Source organism: Lagenorhynchus albirostris, chromosome X (assembly GCF_949774975.1).
Source record: "Lagenorhynchus albirostris chromosome X, mLagAlb1.1, whole genome shotgun sequence".
Lineage (NCBI taxonomy): Eukaryota > Metazoa > Chordata > Mammalia > Artiodactyla > Delphinidae > Lagenorhynchus > Lagenorhynchus albirostris.
The window spans coordinates 111,861,405-111,880,355 of record NC_083116.1 but is presented as its reverse complement, the minus strand read 5'-3'; the positions used below and the strand labels follow the sequence as shown (position 1 = coordinate 111,880,355).

The 18,951-nt window shown below is 38.1% G+C and overlaps 1 protein-coding gene across 9 annotated transcripts in view; it reads left to right on the top strand.

Moving 5' to 3' along the window:
• ZFX (zinc finger protein X-linked) overlaps positions 1–18,320 on the top strand; it is a 57,736-nt gene extending 39,416 nt beyond the window's left edge. For 8 of the 9 annotated variants that reach the window (XM_060137482.1, XM_060137479.1, XM_060137481.1 and 5 more), the window contains 5 exons: positions 10,059–10,208; positions 10,429–10,572; positions 11,038–11,190; positions 11,730–11,870; positions 12,716–18,320. In XM_060137482.1, the coding sequence (XP_059993465.1) occupies positions 10,059–10,208; positions 10,429–10,572; positions 11,038–11,190; positions 11,730–11,870; positions 12,716–13,899 (1,772 nt within the window). In that variant the 3' untranslated portion in view covers positions 13,900–18,320. The remainder of the gene's footprint in view (positions 1–10,058; positions 10,209–10,428; positions 10,573–11,037; positions 11,191–11,729; positions 11,871–12,715) is intronic. The other variant, XM_060137488.1, reaches the window with a different exon arrangement.
• The last annotated feature ends 631 nt before the right edge of the window (positions 18,321–18,951 follow it).

The following is an 18,951-nucleotide window of genomic DNA, read 5'->3' as shown; positions in this document are numbered from 1 at the left end:
CAGTTTTAAAAGAATTTTAAAACTTAAGCTTTTTTATCCCAAGAATTATTTAGCTGGAGATTTGTAACAAGTTGGTAACAATAAAAATAGGTAATAGTAAACCTTCAATAAATAATATCTTTGTGCCAGGACTTACTATATAATTTGTTAATTATAGCAACCTTATAACGTTGGTGTTACCACTGTTTTACAGATTGGGGAACTGAGGCTCTATTTAAGTAACTTGTCCAAAGTTACACATCCAGCTAGCATTAGGGTGAACATTTGAAATCAAGTGTGTTTTATTCCAAAATGTCTAGTCCCCACTCTCATATTGCCCTTCTTCATGTGTGTGTGTGTACAAAGTTAATACTACAGAGCAGTAGAGTTTGGGATAAATAGTGCTTATTGGTGGACAGAAGAGGCAAATAGAGTTCCAGTGATTTACTAAAATTTGCAGTATTACTGCATACCCAATTTCAAGGACGTTAGGAAATAATTTAGAGGGGGCGTAAACATTTTCTTATTTAACCCATCATAGCAGAATCTACTCAGGCAGCCTCCAAACCCTTTTCCAGTGTTTTTCTACCTCAGAAATGTTATTTTTTTCAAATTTATGTTTACATGAGAAAAAGGAATTGTGTATAAACTATTATTTTTATACTCTTGCCCATGTTTACTTTTTCTTTTATCTTTATTCACAAACATTTATTGATAAGCCACGATAAGCTAGGAACTGTGCTAGCCGTTAGAGATAAACAGTGAAAGTCTCTGACTTTAAAAGTTCACAGTTCTGGAGAGAAGACGGACAGAAGCAGATAATTACAGTTTAGTGTGAAAACATATATAACTGGATGTACAAAGCATTTTGGAAGCACTAAGGGAAAAGATGTTGGGAAATTTGGGGTACACTTGGGTGAGCTAAATGCTATGAAAGTGTTACAAGCCAAAGTTCTGTGGAAGCTTGGTTGAAGACATAACTGAATTTATTTCATCTCTACTCCTGTGCATTTCCTTCCCTCTTACATTGTTTTGAAGCAAATTCTGCACGTAATTTCATTCATAAGTATTTCAGTATATAGTTCTGAAAGATAACGATTTAAAAAAAAATAAACAGTAATACCATTATCACATCTTTAAAAAATAATGTGGGGTGAACTTAATTTGAAGGGGGAATGAAATGTTCAGTGGGCAGCCGAGGAGGGAGGAATGGCAGAGAGGAGAGCATGTTTATTTGGAGGGAGCTGGGAAAGATCTGTGAGTGTTCAGAGACTTCTTCTTTGGGGTGCAAATAATGTCTCTGATGAGGTGAATGGAGAAAATGATGAGAAGTGAGTGGCAAAATAGGGAAAGGCACAGTCATAAAGGCTCTTGAATATACTAAGAAGCCTGCTCTGCCTTTTTGATGTGGGGAGTTGTTAGAGGGTTGTAAGCAGATTAATAGTAACATGATTAGATTTACAGTTCAGAAAAGTAACCTTAACGGCGCTGTCGAGAGCAGACAAGGTAAGAGTAAAATCAGAAACCAAAAAGGCACGCTATGGGAGGAGGTTGTAGTAGTCCAGCTGAGGAACAGATGATGATGGTTTGAAATAAGGTTCTATCAGTAGAGTTTGACGGAAACTGCTTCATGACATACTTAGAAAGTAGGATTTGGATTAAATTTAGGGTTGAGGAAGAGGGAGGGTTTGAAGCTCCCTCTCAGGCTACTGGCTTGTGCAGCTGGGCAGATGGTAAAACCATCACTAGAAGCAGAGCACATTAGACAAGCTGAGGGTCTGTATACATGGTTGCTGCCTGCCGCTGTCTACTGTACAGCTACAGTGTCAGCAGCACCCCGCGGATGCAGTGTGTGGTGGCCCTGGCCTTCTAGTTTAGGTGTTTTGACCAGTTGATCTGATGTTAGCTCCTAACTAAGCACAACTTTTGTCATAGTGTAGACATCCAATAAAAAGTTGTTCGGGGAATGAATGATAAATAAATCCAAATCTCTATATGTTTAATGCATAAACTCTGAGGATTAGTACAATCTAATGACTTGTTTATTGATTCTAGGGGCTATTAGTATAGGAGACATGGTTAAATATTTGTTTATTCCTTTGTTCTGTGGGCTGATTGTTGCATGTGTATGTGTCTTACCATTTTTTTAATATATGCACTCTATCAGTTTTCATCCTTAAACCATTTGATAAACCACAATAAAATTTTAGAATTTAAAAAATACATATCCACATGGGAATATTTCTGAAATGTGAGAGAAGTCTTATTTATTGAACTAAGACTATTTTAGAGAAGATGTCTAGCTTGTTCTGGTAAAATTCAAAAAGGTTTGTGTTAATCCATCTAAAATTATTGTCTTTACTGTACGCATTCTGAAATTTATTTAGAAATCAACACTAAAATTAGTGAATTAAGCTCTCAACATCCAATCAGGATGTCAGATTTATACTAAGAATAAAGTGCTCAAATAAGGTAAAGATGTTGTAGTCCTTCCCTCTCCCCACAACAAGATTGTGTTAAAAAGTCTACATCTTGCAAGTCTTAGAAGCAGTTGGAGCTTCACATTGGCCTTGTGATTCATATTTACTGTTTATCTGCTTGAGGCCTAGATAAAAATTGTCTGATAGCTTTTGCCCTTGGAACAGATCTCTGATTACTTGGTGGGATAATGGAGTTGGTCAGTGGAGAGAGAGGAGGAGAGAGGAAAGAGGGAGAGAGAGAACATGGCTGTCCTTTCATAGGGATCCTAGAGAAGCAACTTGGTGTATGGAAATAGCACCTGTAGCTTAGAGTCAGCCAGCCTTCAACTTGGATGCCATTCCTGCTTCTCAGCAAGTTACTGACTTCACTTTGGCCTTAGTTTCCTTATTTGTGCAAAGGCAGTAATACTACCTGACCTACAGAGTGGTTGTGAGAATTAGAGGTCATGCGCACCAGGCATCCAGCACAAAGCATGCCTGTCAGTAACTACTGGCCATTGGTGTTATCCACACAGAGTATCTCTGTTGGTGGCATCCACTGGGCTAGCAAGACTAACTCTGGACTGGCTTCATTCAAGACCTTCCTGTTGTCCCATCAGGGGATTTTGGGGTAAAGGCAGGCAGAGGGTGGGATTGTAATAGTCATTCCTTTTCCCCCTGAATTGGTTAAGAAGTCAGTTCTTGCTTAACTAGTTCTTAATTAACTAGGGGTCTTAGACCAATTCAGTGCAATTTGGCAAATATTTTTCATTAATTATATCTCTGACACCATGCTGGAGATCACTGTAACTTAGGCACTTGAATGTCTCTGTTGCATTAATCCCTGTCTACAGAATAAGACTAATTTCATTAAGCCTTTGAACCCCTCTAGGAAAGTTTCAAGAATTAAAGGAGATTAGATTATAACCAATTCCTTCAAATCTTTTATAGGCTATATAATAAAATTAAGATGAAATTTTAACCTCAGAAGGAGGGTTCTTGAGGAGGAAGGTAAGAGTGGGAGGTCTAAAAGTGATCTTTTTTGCTGTACGCAGGCCTCCCACTGTTGTGGCCTTATCCGTTGCGGAGCACAGGCTCCGGACGCGCAGGCTCCGACGCGCAGGCTCAGTGGCCATGGCTCACGGGCCCAGCCGCTCCGAGCGCAGCATGTGGGATCTTCCCGGACCGGGGCACGAGCCCGCGTCCCCTGCATCGGCAGGCGGACTCCCAACCACTGCGCCACCAGGGAAGCCCTAAAAGTGATCTTTTAAATGTGTTTATCTACTAGAGCACTTGCTGCCTTGGCAGAATGCTTCTTGCATGTTAGTCTTTTAGGTGCTCCGGTTTCACATCTGTAAAATGGAGATAAAACACTTAAGTCCTGGGGTTGTTGTCATTGATTTCATGATAAAATATAGCGAAACTACCCACCACAGTGTCTGGGACATAACAGATGATCGTGAGCTTAGGTATCCTTTTAGGAGGAACTACCCATCCATGGTGTCTTCACTCTCCAATACCACCCGCCCACACCGGAACCCTAAGGATGTCGAATACCAAGTTTTTTGTTTGTTTGTTTGTTTTGTGGTACATGGGCCTCTCACTGGTGTGGCCTCTCCCGTTGCGGAGCACAGGCTCTGGACGCACAGCCTCAGCGGCCATGGCTCACGGGCCCAGCCGCTCCGCGGCATGTGGGATCTTCCTGGACCGGGGCATGAACCAGTGTGCCCTGCATTGGCAGGTGGACTCTCAACCACTGCACCACCAGGGAAGCCCGAATACCAAGTTTTTATTCCATAGTTTTTCTTTTGATTGGATTTTGGTTTAGAGGTTAAAAAAAAAATTGAAGTGATTAGGTAGTAAGATGACTGTTGGACTCATCAGAGTAAGTTAGAATAGGCTCTTGGTTCAGAGAACCAAATTCTCTCTTCAGCAGCAATACTGAGGTACGGTTTTATGAAAAGGCTTGGTTTCCCACCTAAACATCAATCCTAACATTTATAACCTGGCACTCCTGTTAAACCTTTAGAAAAGATACGTATATTCAGGCTGTCCCTTGAAGTAACTTATTTAGGAAGTAAAATCATCTTTATTTTTCTTTCAAATTAAGAAAATAATCTGTTTCAAGATCTATCAGGTAGCTTCCGGTTCTGAAATGCTGGGATTTACTGACTGATCCATGTCCTCCTTGTGGGTACTGGTCATATAAAGACTTCAAGCTTAATTAGACTTTGTCATTGAGGCTGATTATGCCCTTATAGCACGGGTTTTCTTTCTTAATTGTTTGTGCCTTCTAAGAAATACACTATCAAGTTTGACTTACTTTTCTGTCCAGTTTTTTTTCTTTGACTTCTCCTTTTTCCAGTGACTCCCCTCTTGAAGCTTTCTGTCTTTCTGATCCATTCTGGATTAGTTGCATTTTAGGCTTACTATAATGCAGACAGTTTTCTAAAATTTTCCTTTTATCATTTCCTGAGACTAGTCCAGTGTTTTCTGGATCCCTGTGCCATGTTCTTCCTTGATTTACTCCCTTATTTTACTGGGCCACATATTGAAATAACTTCCTAAGGAGTCTAGATTTGTATACTAAAAGTATTTTTTCTTTTCTACCCTTTAAGTTGATTGATAACTTGGTTAGGTACGGAAGTCTAGGTTGAAGTGAATTTTCCCTGAGAATTTGTGATGGCATGTTTCACGGTCATCCAGCAATTGGTTTAGAAGCCTGATGCCATTTTGATTCTCATTGCTTTGTAGATGTTTCTTTTTCTTCTGGAAGTTTTAAAGATCATCTCTTTATCCCTGTTGGTCTGAAATATCATAGGGTTTTGTTTAGTTAGGTGTGGGTCTTTTTTCTTTTCTTTTTTAAATATTTATTTATTTGGCTGCGCCGGGTCTTAGTTGCAGCACATGGGATCTTCGTTGCGGCATGTGGGATCTAGTTCCCAGACCAGGGATCAAACCCAGGCCCCCTGCATTGGGAGCACGGAGTCTTACTCACTGGACCACCAGGGAAGTCCTGTGGGTCTTTTTTCATGTGTTGTGTTATCATGCATAGTGAGCCCTTTGAAGATTCATGTTCTTCAGCTCTCTGAAATATTATTTTATTTAATATCAATATATTGCAAGATGAATTAAATATATAGTTTCTAAATTGCGCCAACCACACTTCAAGTGCTCAGTAGTCACATGTGGCTAGTGCAGATATATGGAACATTTCCATCATCGCAGAAAGTTCTCTTGGTTAGCACTGACCTGAAGGCTCAGTGAAATTGCAAACATGATCTCTTAAAACTCAGAGAAGAGGGCTTCCTTGGTGGCGCAGTGGTTGAGAGTCTGCCTGCCGATGCAGGGAATGCGGGTTCATGCCCTGGTCCGGGAAGATCCCACATGCCGCTGAGCGGCTGGGCCCGGGAGCCATGGCCACTGAGCCTGCGCGTCTGGAGCCCGTGCTCCGCAACGGGAGAGGCCACAACAGTGAGAGGCCCGTGTACCGCAAAAACAAACAAACAAACAAAAAAAAAACTCAGAGAAGAGATACAAAGGTTCAAAAAATGTATTACAAGACAATAGAGGCAGAAAACAAACTGACAGAATTCAGAAATAAATTGAAAAGTAAAAATATGATCAAGATAAAAGCTACCACAGAAACAACTATAAGCATAAATATGCCTCAGTATATATAACCGGGGGCAGAGGGACACCTGGCTTTAGAAAATCACAAAAATGAAATGGTTAAAAAAAGATATAAATGATTATGGAGAAGATGGATAGATATGGGAGACAGATAAAGGAGACAAATGCACATAAGTGAAATTCCAGAAGGGAATAACTGATGAATTAGAAAAATATTTATAATGGAAGAAATTTTTCTGAAATAAAGATTGGACTCTTCAAGGAACTTTCCTGAAATAAAGATTGAATATTTCTTTCAAGAAGTTAACAGAATGATAAAACCACTAAGTCATAATCACAGTGATGTTTAGTGAACTTTGGGGATAAAGTATTATAGGGACATCCACACAGAAATACTCAGTGCTAGAAGACAGTGGAACAATCTCTACAAAGTTCTGAGAAAATGTAACTTAAGATTATGGTACGCCTGTATTTTGCTATAGTTTTGCTATTGCTAATGAGATCGTTGATAAACCAAATTTTCTTCAGCTTTCAAGTTTAAAATACCAGATGAGATGTAAAGATGATTATTACATAAGGCTTGAGGAAACTGTGATGCCAATTTTCGTTTTTTAAATAGAAAAAACTGAGAAGAAAATTTACTACCTAATGATGCAATATCTGGTTAGTGAGGCTATTGGTGATTTTTTTAATACTAAATTTTATACAGTGAACATATATTTCTTCAAAAATCAAAAGATGAAAATAGAGGTCTGAGTTCTAAAGACAGGTACCTCTTCACTCTCTCTCCCACCCCTCACTTATTTACTGACTGGGCAAATCACGTATCATCTCAGAGCTTTCCTTTCTTTATCTGGAAAAGGTAAGAATCAAATGAAATAAAAGTACATAGAAATGCTAAGGAAATTGAAAAGTACATAGAAATGCTAAGGAAATTGAAAAGTACGTAGAAATGCTAAGGAAATTGCAAAATGCTATGCAAATGGTAGTTATTATTAGAGGTGGCCTTAATTTCTAGAAATTATGCTCTTCTATTTTGGAGAGGCCTTATTCTGAAGCTTTAGTTCTTCATTACAGCATTAGAAAAAGGCATTTATGCAGAAATCATAAGTATGATGACTCAGTTTTATCAAAGCCTTCTTTGTCTGTTTTTAGAAATTCATTTTTAATGGTAACTTTAAAATCACAGTGAAATTTTTAGTACTTAACAGGACCACCAAAATGTTTTTTTTTAAAAAAACAAATCACTTCTGTAATATTTCATATTCAGAATAATTTCATAGGTTGAGTTAGTGGGACACATTCTCAAGGTGAAAATCTGAAGGTGAATTCTACTTTTGTCTAATAATAGAATAGCTTTGCTAGGCTTTGGTAAGTCTGTATATTTCAGATGTGTTTCCCACACATGTATGAAAGCAAACAAATGTCTTACTCTAAGTTACAGGTAAATGCGTGACATTTTGCAAGCTCCACAATGATTGGATTTTGGTCATCAGAGGTTTTATCTTATGAGTACCAACAAACTCAACATATGCAAAAACAGCTAGCCTGACTTTGTTCTTTGTAAACACAAGGACATTTGATTTTCCAGTACATGTTAGAATCAGTTTTGACAAACCTTGCCAAAAGAGGCCAAGCTTCATCAACAATACCAAACTATTCAGAGATGAGTTCTCTGAAGACGTACAGATTTATTCAGGACTCTCCTGCTAGTTTGGTGAGATCTTCAGCCTTCTAATGGCATCTCAGTTTGAAGTTCCAAAGCCACCTTTAAGAAAATAACAGTGGCCCTGTCAGCTGGGTATGTCATAGAAATATTTAGCTTTGAAAAAGGGTAAGTACACATCAGGCCAGAAATAAGGACATAATGTCGATTCTTTCCCTGTACAAGTCATTTTTATAAAGCATAGTCAAGATACTTGAATTTAGGTAGTTATATTCAGTTCAGGGAACCTCTCTTAGTTCTTAAAAACCACAGAGAATTTAACCAGCTGGTCTCTTTGAACCTTCATATCGGTAAGCTTGTCCTGGATCAGCTCATTTTCTCTAGCTTCTCAAGCTCTTAACCCATCTGCCATTCTCTTACTGGTGACCAAGGCCCTTACCTCCTGTTTCATATCCACAGTTGAAGCCACCAGCCATGAATTCTTCCAACTTTGTGCATTACAGTCTTCCTTTCCCTTCTCTAAACACAACATAAGCTTCATTCTCATCCATGTTTAACTTCTCAGGTCCCAGAAGGATAGCGTATTTCTCCTCCTATTTAAGGAAAATTCCTTCATCTTTATGCCTTGTTTCATCTTCTCCCTGTTCTTCTGAGATCTTGATCCCAAAATTTCACCAGGTTCTCTGGCTTCAGCCTCTCACTTTTTATTGTATTTTCTCTCACAGACTGAGCATGCTTGAGTATTTTTAATCAATTAAACAGAAAAGTCCTTGATTCTGCAATGCATTCTAGTTTCTACCCTTTGTTCTCCATTTTTAAATTGGACTTTTTGAAGAAATTCACACCTTCCATTGAATCCTCAACCCCTCTAATCTGACCCTATATAGCCTTCACTACACTGCTCTTCAGCAGGAACACCAGTGACTTCCAGGTTACTGTTGTCAGTGCAGACATTCCCCTTTGACTTGGGTGCATGCTGCATTATTGCCATGGGCCTTACTAGGATTCTTGGAACTTCTAACTCCCTAGCTTCCTTTATGACCTTCCACCAACCTGTCCAGCTTTCCCTTCTCAGGTTCCTTTGTGAACTCTTCTTCTTGTCCCTCCCTTAAACCATGACATTCCCTAGGATATCCTTAGCCCACTCTTTCCTCACACTGCAGTTTCTCATTGTGATCCCAAGGCTTAGTTAACATGGAACCGATGGCTCCCAAATCTGTGGGTCAGCCTTCAGCTTTCAGATTTGAGTATCGAGCAACTGACTTCACATCTCAGTCATTCCTTGAATCATTGATTCATCAGTATTCTGAGTGTCTGCTATCACCAGACTCTGTCTTAAAAGACTGAATAATTAAAATACAGATTCTGCTCTATCAGTGGGAAAGATGGAGGCAACACACCCCTAGTGACAACACAGTGAATCGTATACTCTGCGAGAAACAAGCAAAAAGTTCTGTGATCACAGAGGGATAGGGACAGGTACTGGCTCTTAGAGCTTTTAGGGATGTTACCCTTGGACCTTAAGTTAATTAATTAAACATGCAGAAGAGAGATACTTTCTGTAATTTCCTTCCATTTCTTCCTCCAGTCATTCAGTCACCCATATCAGAAACCCCATGGTTATCCTTGGCTCCTTTTGTCATGTTCAGTTTTCAGTTGGGCACCAGGTTCTGCGATTTCAGTCCTAAGATACGACTCAAGTGTAGCCCTCTTCCCCATCCATACTACCTCTGTCCTAATTTTTGAGGCCTTGTCACCTGTTACCTGCATTATTGCAATAGACTCAAAACTGATATCTCTGCTTTATGTTTTGATCCCTTTGAATCCACCTTTCTCAAGGCCAGCATGGTGTAGCAGAAATGGTGATCTGACCTTGTCACTGCTCTGCCTAAGAGTCTCCCACCACCTACAGCAGAAGTTCTCAAACTGCTGATCAGAATCCCTGGGGCAGGGTTCCTTTAAATCTGTCTATCAGGCCCCACCCCTGCTAATTCTGATTCTGTAGAACTGCTTGGCGAGGGCCTGTGTTTTTAAGTTCCCTGAGAGGTTGTGACACCTGACCAGACTGAAAAACCTCCTGCCTACCAGGGTCAAGCATGAGCCCCTCTGCCTGGTTGTACAAAGCCCTCTGTGACCTGGCTTTAGCTTAGCAGTCAGCCACATTTCTCACCATGTGCTGCGTGTGTACTTGTTTAGGTAAAATCATCCAATTTTATGTGAATCAAGTTAGAGATTATATTTGTAAAAAGGGCTTTTGAAAATGGTAACTTTTATTTAAATGTCTGCTATTATTATTTGTCATGTATTTCCTGCCTTTTTAGTGGATGATGCTGGCAAAATAGAACACGATGGTTCCTCTGGGATGACCATGGATGCAGAGTCGGAAATCGATCCTTGTAAAGTGGATGGCACTTGCCCTGAAGTCATCAAGGTGTACATTTTTAAAGCTGACCCTGGAGAGGATGACTTAGGTAAGAGGAAACCTTCAGCATAGTATACCTCCTGATCAAACACTTCAACCTAATTATTTTTTGGTGGTTTAGACTGAGAATATTTGTAATCTTTTCTGAAGATAACATTTTAAGCAAGGGTTCCAATATAGCAGTAGAGAAGTATGTAAAATGTAGTAAGTGAAACAGGTGGAAATGAAGTCTTCACATAAATTCTTGGAGCCTTCATCTTGTCTGATAGGTGGCACTGTAGACATTGTGGAGAGTGAGCCTGAGAATGATCATGGAGTTGAACTACTTGATCAAAATAGCAGTATTCGTGTGCCAAGGGAAAAGATGGTTTATATGACTGTCAACGACTCTCAGCAAGAAGATGAAGATTTAAGTAAGTAGGTGGCCTTTTTGTGGGAGAGAATTTTATGTTCCTGTAGCTCTATTTTTTTTTCTTTTTTAAAAAAATATGGCCAGTATCTGAAGGAAACAAGTAGGATTATTGTAGAGATTATTATTCTGCTGTATTTCAAGGGAAACATCAATGACTTATTATGTGTGCTTAGAATGTTGCTTTAAAAACAAATTAAGGAACTATATTCAGTATCCTATAATAAACCATAATGGAAAAGAATATGGAAAATAAGATTATTAAAAAAGCACATTATGGGAAAAGCCAAGAAATGTAAGATTCATTCAGTAAATATTTATTGAGTGCTTACTACGTGAAAGCTATGTTCTAGGTATATAACATGTGAACCTTCTTTCTACTTGTCTATTAACTGAATTCAAGTGAAAATATCTTTTCCTGTGATCTCTGTAAACCTGGTCACACAAGTTTCTATAATTTTCTACTCAGATGTTGCAGAAATTGCAGACGAAGTTTATATGGAAGTGATTGTAGGAGAGGAGGATGCTGCTGCCGCAGCGGCAGCCGCTGCTGCACATGAACAGCAAATCGATGACAATGAAATCAAAACTTTCATGCCAATAGCATGGGCAGCAGCTTACGGTAAGTTGCATTGCAGCTCTTGGGATTGAATTGGTTCTTGAACATGAATTCATGATTGAAAACGGTTTCTGTGGTCTTAGGTTTCAGAAATCTGAAATACCAGTACCCTGTAAGGGTTATTTGATTTGCATAAGAGTAGAGGAAGATTATAAAGTCTACTTTTTGTCTTTATTTTTAACAGGAATTTCCTTCATGTGTATATTACGTAGAAGGAAGTACTGCAAGAAGTACACAGGCTTTCAAGCTGAAACTTTTCATCTTGATTATATGTGGCCCATGACTTTACAATTTTGGGAGACAACAAGGGAGTCCATGGCCATGGGGCAAAATGCTGACATGTGTTTTTTAGATTTGGAAGCTAGGCATTTCCTATGGTCTTGCCATAATAAATGTGGTCATAAAACCCATTACCTAGAATGGGGAATTTCTGTCATTCATGAGTATCATGGCTAACTTTCGTTGTTATAGTTAATAAAGAGTCCCTAATTCTTTATAATTTATAATACTGTATAATTTTGTTTTTTAATGCGCATTGTTAGGTAATAATTCTGATGGAATTGAAAACCGGAATGGCACTGCAAGTGCCCTCTTGCACATAGATGAGTCTGCTGGGCTTGGCAGACTGGCTAAACAAAAACCAAAGAAAAGGAGAAGACCTGATTCCAGGCAGTACCAAACAGGTGAGGGCACATGAGTTCCACAGCGCAGCGTGCTTTGCGAGCTCTCAGATGAAACTCTAGTGTGTATCCCCAAAGGTGTTGTGATGACATTTTAGCTGCTAGACCACATAGAGCTTTTGTGTATTGAATTTGAAAATATAATTTTAAGAATTCAGTGATATTCATGAATGATTTCCTTGGATTAAAAAAAGAAAAAAGGGGGAGCGGGTAAAACATGGATGAAAAAATTCAAAACTCGGGTGATTTTTATGTGGATATGAGAAGAAATCCCTCAAAGATGTTGGAAGCGTTAACTTTTTTTAAAAACCAAATATATTTAAAGAATCTGATTATGTCAGCATAAAGCAGGAATACTTTACAGAGCAGCAAGGCAAGTACTTCAGTTCTTGTGACATATTCTTGTCTATTCTTGTATGCTGATTTGCATATTAAAATTCTGTAGACATATTTAAATTGACATAAGTTATATTGTTAGAATAACCAAAGCAGAAACTGTGATTATGAAACTTTGTTTTTATCAATAATTTCCCACCAATTTCTCAGTTGATACAGCTGCAGTCACTAGTTGGTAGAAGTTACATATATATTCATTTATTTTTTTTTAAACTGGAGGGAGTGAGGTTGGTACAGTCATACTGAATGGAGTTTCCAGACCAGGTTCTCTTTTTGATGAGGCTGCTGTATCTCTTATGTTGAAAAATTGTAAAAGGAATGATGCTAAGTAGCAAATAGCCTAACATAGGAGTACTTGCCCAATAATGTTCAGAACACATGCTTTAAATTCTTGAAGAAACCAAAACAGAACTTGGTTTGATCACTCATGCTCCTTTCTTTTCCTTCCTTAGCAATAATTATTGGCCCTGATGGACATCCCTTGACTGTCTATCCTTGCATGATTTGTGGGAAAAAGTTTAAGTCGAGAGGTTTTTTGAAAAGGCACATGAAAAACCATCCTGAACACCTTACCAAGAAGAAGTACCGCTGTACTGACTGTGATTACACTACCAACAAGAAGATAAGTTTACACAACCACCTGGAGAGCCACAAGCTGACCAGCAAGGCAGAGAAGGCCATCGAATGCGACGAATGTGGGAAGCATTTCTCTCACGCTGGGGCTTTGTTTACTCACAAAATGGTGCATAAGGAAAAAGGAGCCAACAAAATGCACAAGTGTAAATTCTGTGAATATGAGACAGCTGAACAAGGGTTGTTGAATCGCCACCTTTTGGCGGTCCACAGCAAGAACTTTCCTCATATATGTGTGGAGTGCGGTAAAGGTTTTCGTCACCCATCAGAGCTCAAAAAGCACATGCGAATCCATACTGGGGAGAAGCCGTACCAATGCCAGTACTGCGAATATAGGTCTGCAGACTCTTCTAACTTGAAAACGCATGTAAAAACTAAGCATAGTAAAGAGATGCCATTCAAGTGTGACATTTGTCTTCTGACTTTCTCAGATACCAAAGAGGTGCAGCAACATGCTCTTATCCACCAAGAAAGCAAAACACACCAGTGTTTGCACTGCGACCACAAGAGTTCGAACTCAAGCGATTTGAAACGACACATAATTTCAGTTCACACAAAGGACTACCCCCATAAGTGTGATATGTGTGATAAAGGCTTTCACAGGCCTTCAGAACTGAAGAAACATGTGGCTGCCCACAAGGGTAAAAAAATGCACCAGTGTAGACATTGTGACTTTAAGATTGCAGATCCATTCGTTCTAAGTCGCCATATTCTCTCAGTTCACACAAAAGATCTTCCGTTTAGGTGTAAGAGATGTAGAAAGGGATTTAGGCAACAGAATGAGCTTAAAAAGCATATGAAGACGCACAGTGGTAGAAAAGTATATCAGTGTGAGTACTGTGAGTATAGCACTACAGATGCCTCAGGCTTTAAACGGCACGTTATCTCCATTCATACGAAAGACTATCCCCACCGTTGTGAGTACTGCAAGAAAGGGTTCCGAAGACCTTCAGAAAAGAACCAGCACATAATGCGACATCATAAAGAAGTTGGCCTGCCCTAACAATACTTCTACAGACTTTTGTAGAGATGTTGGCCTTGAAGCAGAAAATTCATTTTAAAGCCACAGTCTCGTTCACATACAATACTGTATATTGATTTATGCTGTGTACAAATAGAATTATTGCTTCTAGTTGACTTTTTTTTTTTTTTACCATTTGTTCAGTAGTGTGTTCTGAATTCTATTCAGTTTGTTTAATAAATGGGGAAAAGCAGCAGCAAGCAAGTTGCAGCAACAAGCAAGTTGCAGCAACAAGCAAGTTGCAGCAGCAAGCTTTTAATAAAGTAATCCCTGATTCTATACTGAGTTTTTCTATCTTAGAAGTTTTATATTTATTTAAATATTTACCTTGCTTACCTTGATGGTACTCTTCTAAGACCATTTAACTTAAGGTAATTTTAGATTGGTAACTCTGAAAGTACTCATGTTGACTTATTTTTTTTTCCCATAAATTTCTCACAATAAAATCGTCAGAGACATCTACTAATATAAATGGGAGATTTTATGGTCAGGTCTAATTATCCTAACATGGGAGTCATTTACTCATCTTGTTTTAATATTTTCAGACCACATGACAATGAAAGTTTCCATTTGAGCTTTTGTGTCCCTGGCATCGCTGAGTAAAGAGCAGTGGCTGGGTTTGTGTTTACCTTTCGTTTTGTTCAGACAAAATATACTTTTGGGGGTGCTTTCTTTGGAGTATTTACATCTTTTGTCAGCATAGCAAACTTTTAGAAAACTTTATTGAAAAATTTTGCTTGATCCTGTTGTATTTTGTCTTTGCTGCTTTGTGTTGGAATGGTTGTGTGCTACAGATGAGACTTAATGAGGACTGCATTTGGAATCTCCTAGAGGTAATTCGTGGCTTGTAGGATCTTTTGCAACTTTATATATGTAAATGTACCCTGACTTATGTATATGCACATATATATAACATGTATCTGTGTGTATTGCTTATTTTACATATTTATACACACAACCCCAAGTAGTAGTTGTTGAAAATCTATAATGAAAAGTATTAAATTTACAATAACATGAAAGATGCAGGGATGCATGAGAGAGCATTTGGTAAATCATGCTCTTTGGAGAGACTACTCAGGTGAAGAATTAGAAGGAAAATAAGGACACTAGTATTTTTAAAGAGTAAAGGTATTTTCTTTTAAATATCTTTGGTAACTGAAAAATAGAAGTTAAGATGTTTCTAGATAGAATGTTTTCATATAACTTCAGCTCCATGCCTTTATATTTTTCAGAAAAGCTAATGAGAATCCAGACATAACTCCCTCAGTTCTCTCTGAGAAGCCCATGAAGGGATTCTGTGTCCCCAAGTGAGGGGACTAAGGAAGTAGTTGCTCCATGTACCACAGAATGGGTGCTAATTACGACTTACACTGGGCAAGTTCAGCCTGCTCTGTTACTTCTTCGTTACAGCTGGCAACCTTTCAAAACCTTAACTCTCAAGCTGGCTTTGATTAGAAGATAAAGGTGTGTGTTTTAAGTGCATGAGGAAAATCTGAGGCCTTATTTGGAACGTCACCAAGTCTTTCACAGTTTCGTTTTTCTTTGAAAGTTAACACTTTTTAACAGAGAGTTCTGAATCAGAGTCATAAATTCATAAAGTGAACTTGGTTAGTTAGAATTTGGTTATGTTAAGATGAATCTTGGAGAACTGAAAACAGGTTTTGGGATCCCTTAAATTGGCTATCGGCACATGAGTATCTGGTACATCATGGGAGATTTTGGAGTTTTCTCCCCACTTGTGCTGCCTTGCCAGTTCATCATGGTGTTCCATCCGCTTTGTGCTATTAGGTTTTTAGCTTTCATCTTTCTCTTTGCTGTTGATATTTGTATGCAAGAGTTATATTTATAGGGTGAGAAATCTAATATTTGGTGTGTGGCAAGCCTCTGAAGTGCTAGGTTGATTTAGTCCAGTTCTGAATCAAGTGCTTTAGGCTGGTATAACTCCATCCTGAATGCCAGTCAAAGCCAAGGCATAGGGAATGCCTGTGCCCTCTTGGCCCCCATAATGTGCTTTTTTTTTTTGTAGAGTAACTTAACCATCGTGTGATTCATTGCCCTGCAGTACTATTGAAAGCTCTGTCTGTTTTTTTGTGAGAACCTTTAAAATCTCCCTTAATTTTTATTTTTCCCAGAAATAATGTAAAAGAAAACAATTAAACGAAATTGGAAATTTATTGATTTTAAAACATCCGTAAAAATTAATACAGAAAATATCAATTGGTCATGTATATTTTTTTAAATAAACTGAAAGATAAAGAACACAACAATTTACACACTTTATATTTCTCTTACATGGTCTGGAATCATACACAGTTCTTTTCTTTAAAGCACAATATTGAAACCTTTAAAAGGTATTTAAGGGTTTGGTCAAGTGAATATGGTAAGGTGTATTTGTCTGTATAAAGAGAAAAAAAACAGTAGTCATTGTTATGAACTGACATTAGTTACAACCTAGTTTTAATTCTTAAAACAATTTTGATTAGCAAAGCTAAAAAAAAATGGTTGTTTCAGTTAAATGTTTTAAAGAGGTACAGATTTTTACAAGGACATAATATAAGTTATTGTTCTGTAGAAATATCCTTAAATATTGTATGTCCCTCCCTCTGTACACTTTGTAAAAAAGGTAAAATACATAAAAAGAAAATCATATAGGGATGTGTGACATTATTGTAATTGTGTACTTGACAATAACGTGCAAAAATAAAAATCAGAATATTTTCCTGTTAATGTTTAGTCTATTTGATACCAGTACTAAGTTAATGCTTTTTCGTAAGAAAAAAATATGTACAGTTTTTGTAAACCTAATAAACATCAAAAGCAGTGGATTATTTTCATTTCCCCATTTCTTAATTCCTTATATGCAGCAGTGGAATGCGAAATGCTTGATCGCTTTGAATTTTGTGACTTGGATTTAAATACTAATAATATTTCAGTGCTGCGAATTTGCAAGTAACATTTCAGAGAAGTTAAGAGGTGATTGGTGAGTCCTTTGATGAGCATGTCCTTGAAATTCATTTTTTCTTTTATCTTCATAAAGGATTTGTTTTATTAGCATCTCTAATTCCCCTGAGATAAATTTTCCCATGCATAAAGTGGTTTTTGAGAGCACTTATTTCAGCATCAGTCCACAGCCCAGCCCCACAGCAGAAGCCCTGCCCTAGAGTTACCCCTTTGTGCCCAGTTTGGAGGGCTTTAGTAGACGCTAACATACTAGAGAATGATCATTGTTATAATAAAAATTGGAAGTTAGGTAAAAGTTATCAGGACTCAGAAGAAAATAAGGAAATAGATTTGAGTCATCTTTGATTTTTAAAGATGAGATCCTACAGTTATTTAACTGTTGGAACAAGTGTTTCCCTAATAGTTGAAACACTAAATAATCAAAATTTGAGGTAAACGATCAAGAAAACATGGTGAATGTCACTGTCCAGAGCCATAAAGAAGGCAAAACCACACCATGCTGAAAAACTTAATTGTAGTAAAACACCTGACAGATAACATCTTGCTGGTCTGTGATGCCAACCAGTCAGATAGTGTACTGCTCAGTACTCTGGGAATCTCAGTATTAACAATTTCCTTTATTTCTCACAAATTCTAGGATTCATGGAAGGAAAAGCTTGACCAGTTGAAATCTTGAAAGGGCGATAGTTCAGGGCAGTGGTTTTCAAAGCCTGGCAGCAGCGGCAGCATTATAATCACCTGGACTTTGTTAAAGATGCAAATTCTCAGCCCCACCTCAGACTCACTGAATCAGAAACTGGGTGTGGGACCCAGTGATCTGTGTCTTTACACCTCCTCCAAGTGACTCTGATGCATGCTCAAGTTTGGGAAGCGCTGTTTTAGAGCACTTGAGGAACTTAAAAAATTACTGGTGCATTCATTTTGTGTAGTAGACAAGACACACATACACACACACACACACGCACCCAAACCCCAGAAGGAAGCAGTGATGGTGAAATGGGACTCAGTTTATACCTTCACTTTCATATCACTTTAGTCCTTTTGAAATGTGAGCCTGTCAGCCAATACATATATCTTTTAGGACACATGTAAATAGCCTGTATGTATTTCATAAATCTTGTATGACCTCCCCAAAGTTACATTCCCCAAAGGTAAATAGAATTCGGAGGAAGATTCACCAAGTAAAAAAGGAGGACTGAAAAGTGTGTGTTGAATTGGCCCAACATTACTTAAGTAATTCATATCTGAAAAACTATTTTGCCACATTCTGCAGCTGTTTAGATAAGGTCAAAATTAAGTTTGCCCTTTTGGATTTTGTTTTATCTTTTGTGTATGTATTGTTTGCCTTTTTCATAAAACAGTTCTTGGATTTGTTATATATTGTTCCTGTTATTTTTGACATCTTTGCTATTGTAAATAAATTCCTATTTTGTTTTAAGTTACCCTAGTGGAGTGTTGGCTATAGACAAGGCATACACACACACACACATACATGGACATGAGGCTTAAATCACACAGTTAATAAATCCCCAACACGGTATAAGCTGGAAGTGATGTGACCACTTCAGTAGTTCAGCACTTCTAGCACCAATGAAAGTATCACTGTTGCACGTAGATATAGCATCTGCACCTGCTCGGACTTTAAAATCATTTTAATGGCCCCTGAGATGGAAATTCTTAGTCAACCAAGTTTGAAGTCAAAGTAAAAAATCAAGAATTATTTTCCTTTACTTGGTTTTTCCTATTCTCTTGGTCTCTTGTGTTACTTGTGTTGCTGATATTGGTGAACACAAGGGATTTGGCGTTGTAGTGACGTGCTGGTGTTGTAAAGCCACTAGGATAGTTGGCTACAGAAAACCTGCATAGGACTTTTAGATGGCGTTTATTCATTCATGATGTGAACTACCACAGAAATATCTAAACACATTGATGAAAACGGAATAGTTAACTAGACCTATATTATTTTACTTTTCAAGAGAGGCCAATTTCTGCTTTTCCTTCATGCTTGTGTTTGGCTTTAAATGCAGAGCCCATTTCCTTTTGCCTGAACTTTGAAATAAGGGGAGGTATTCC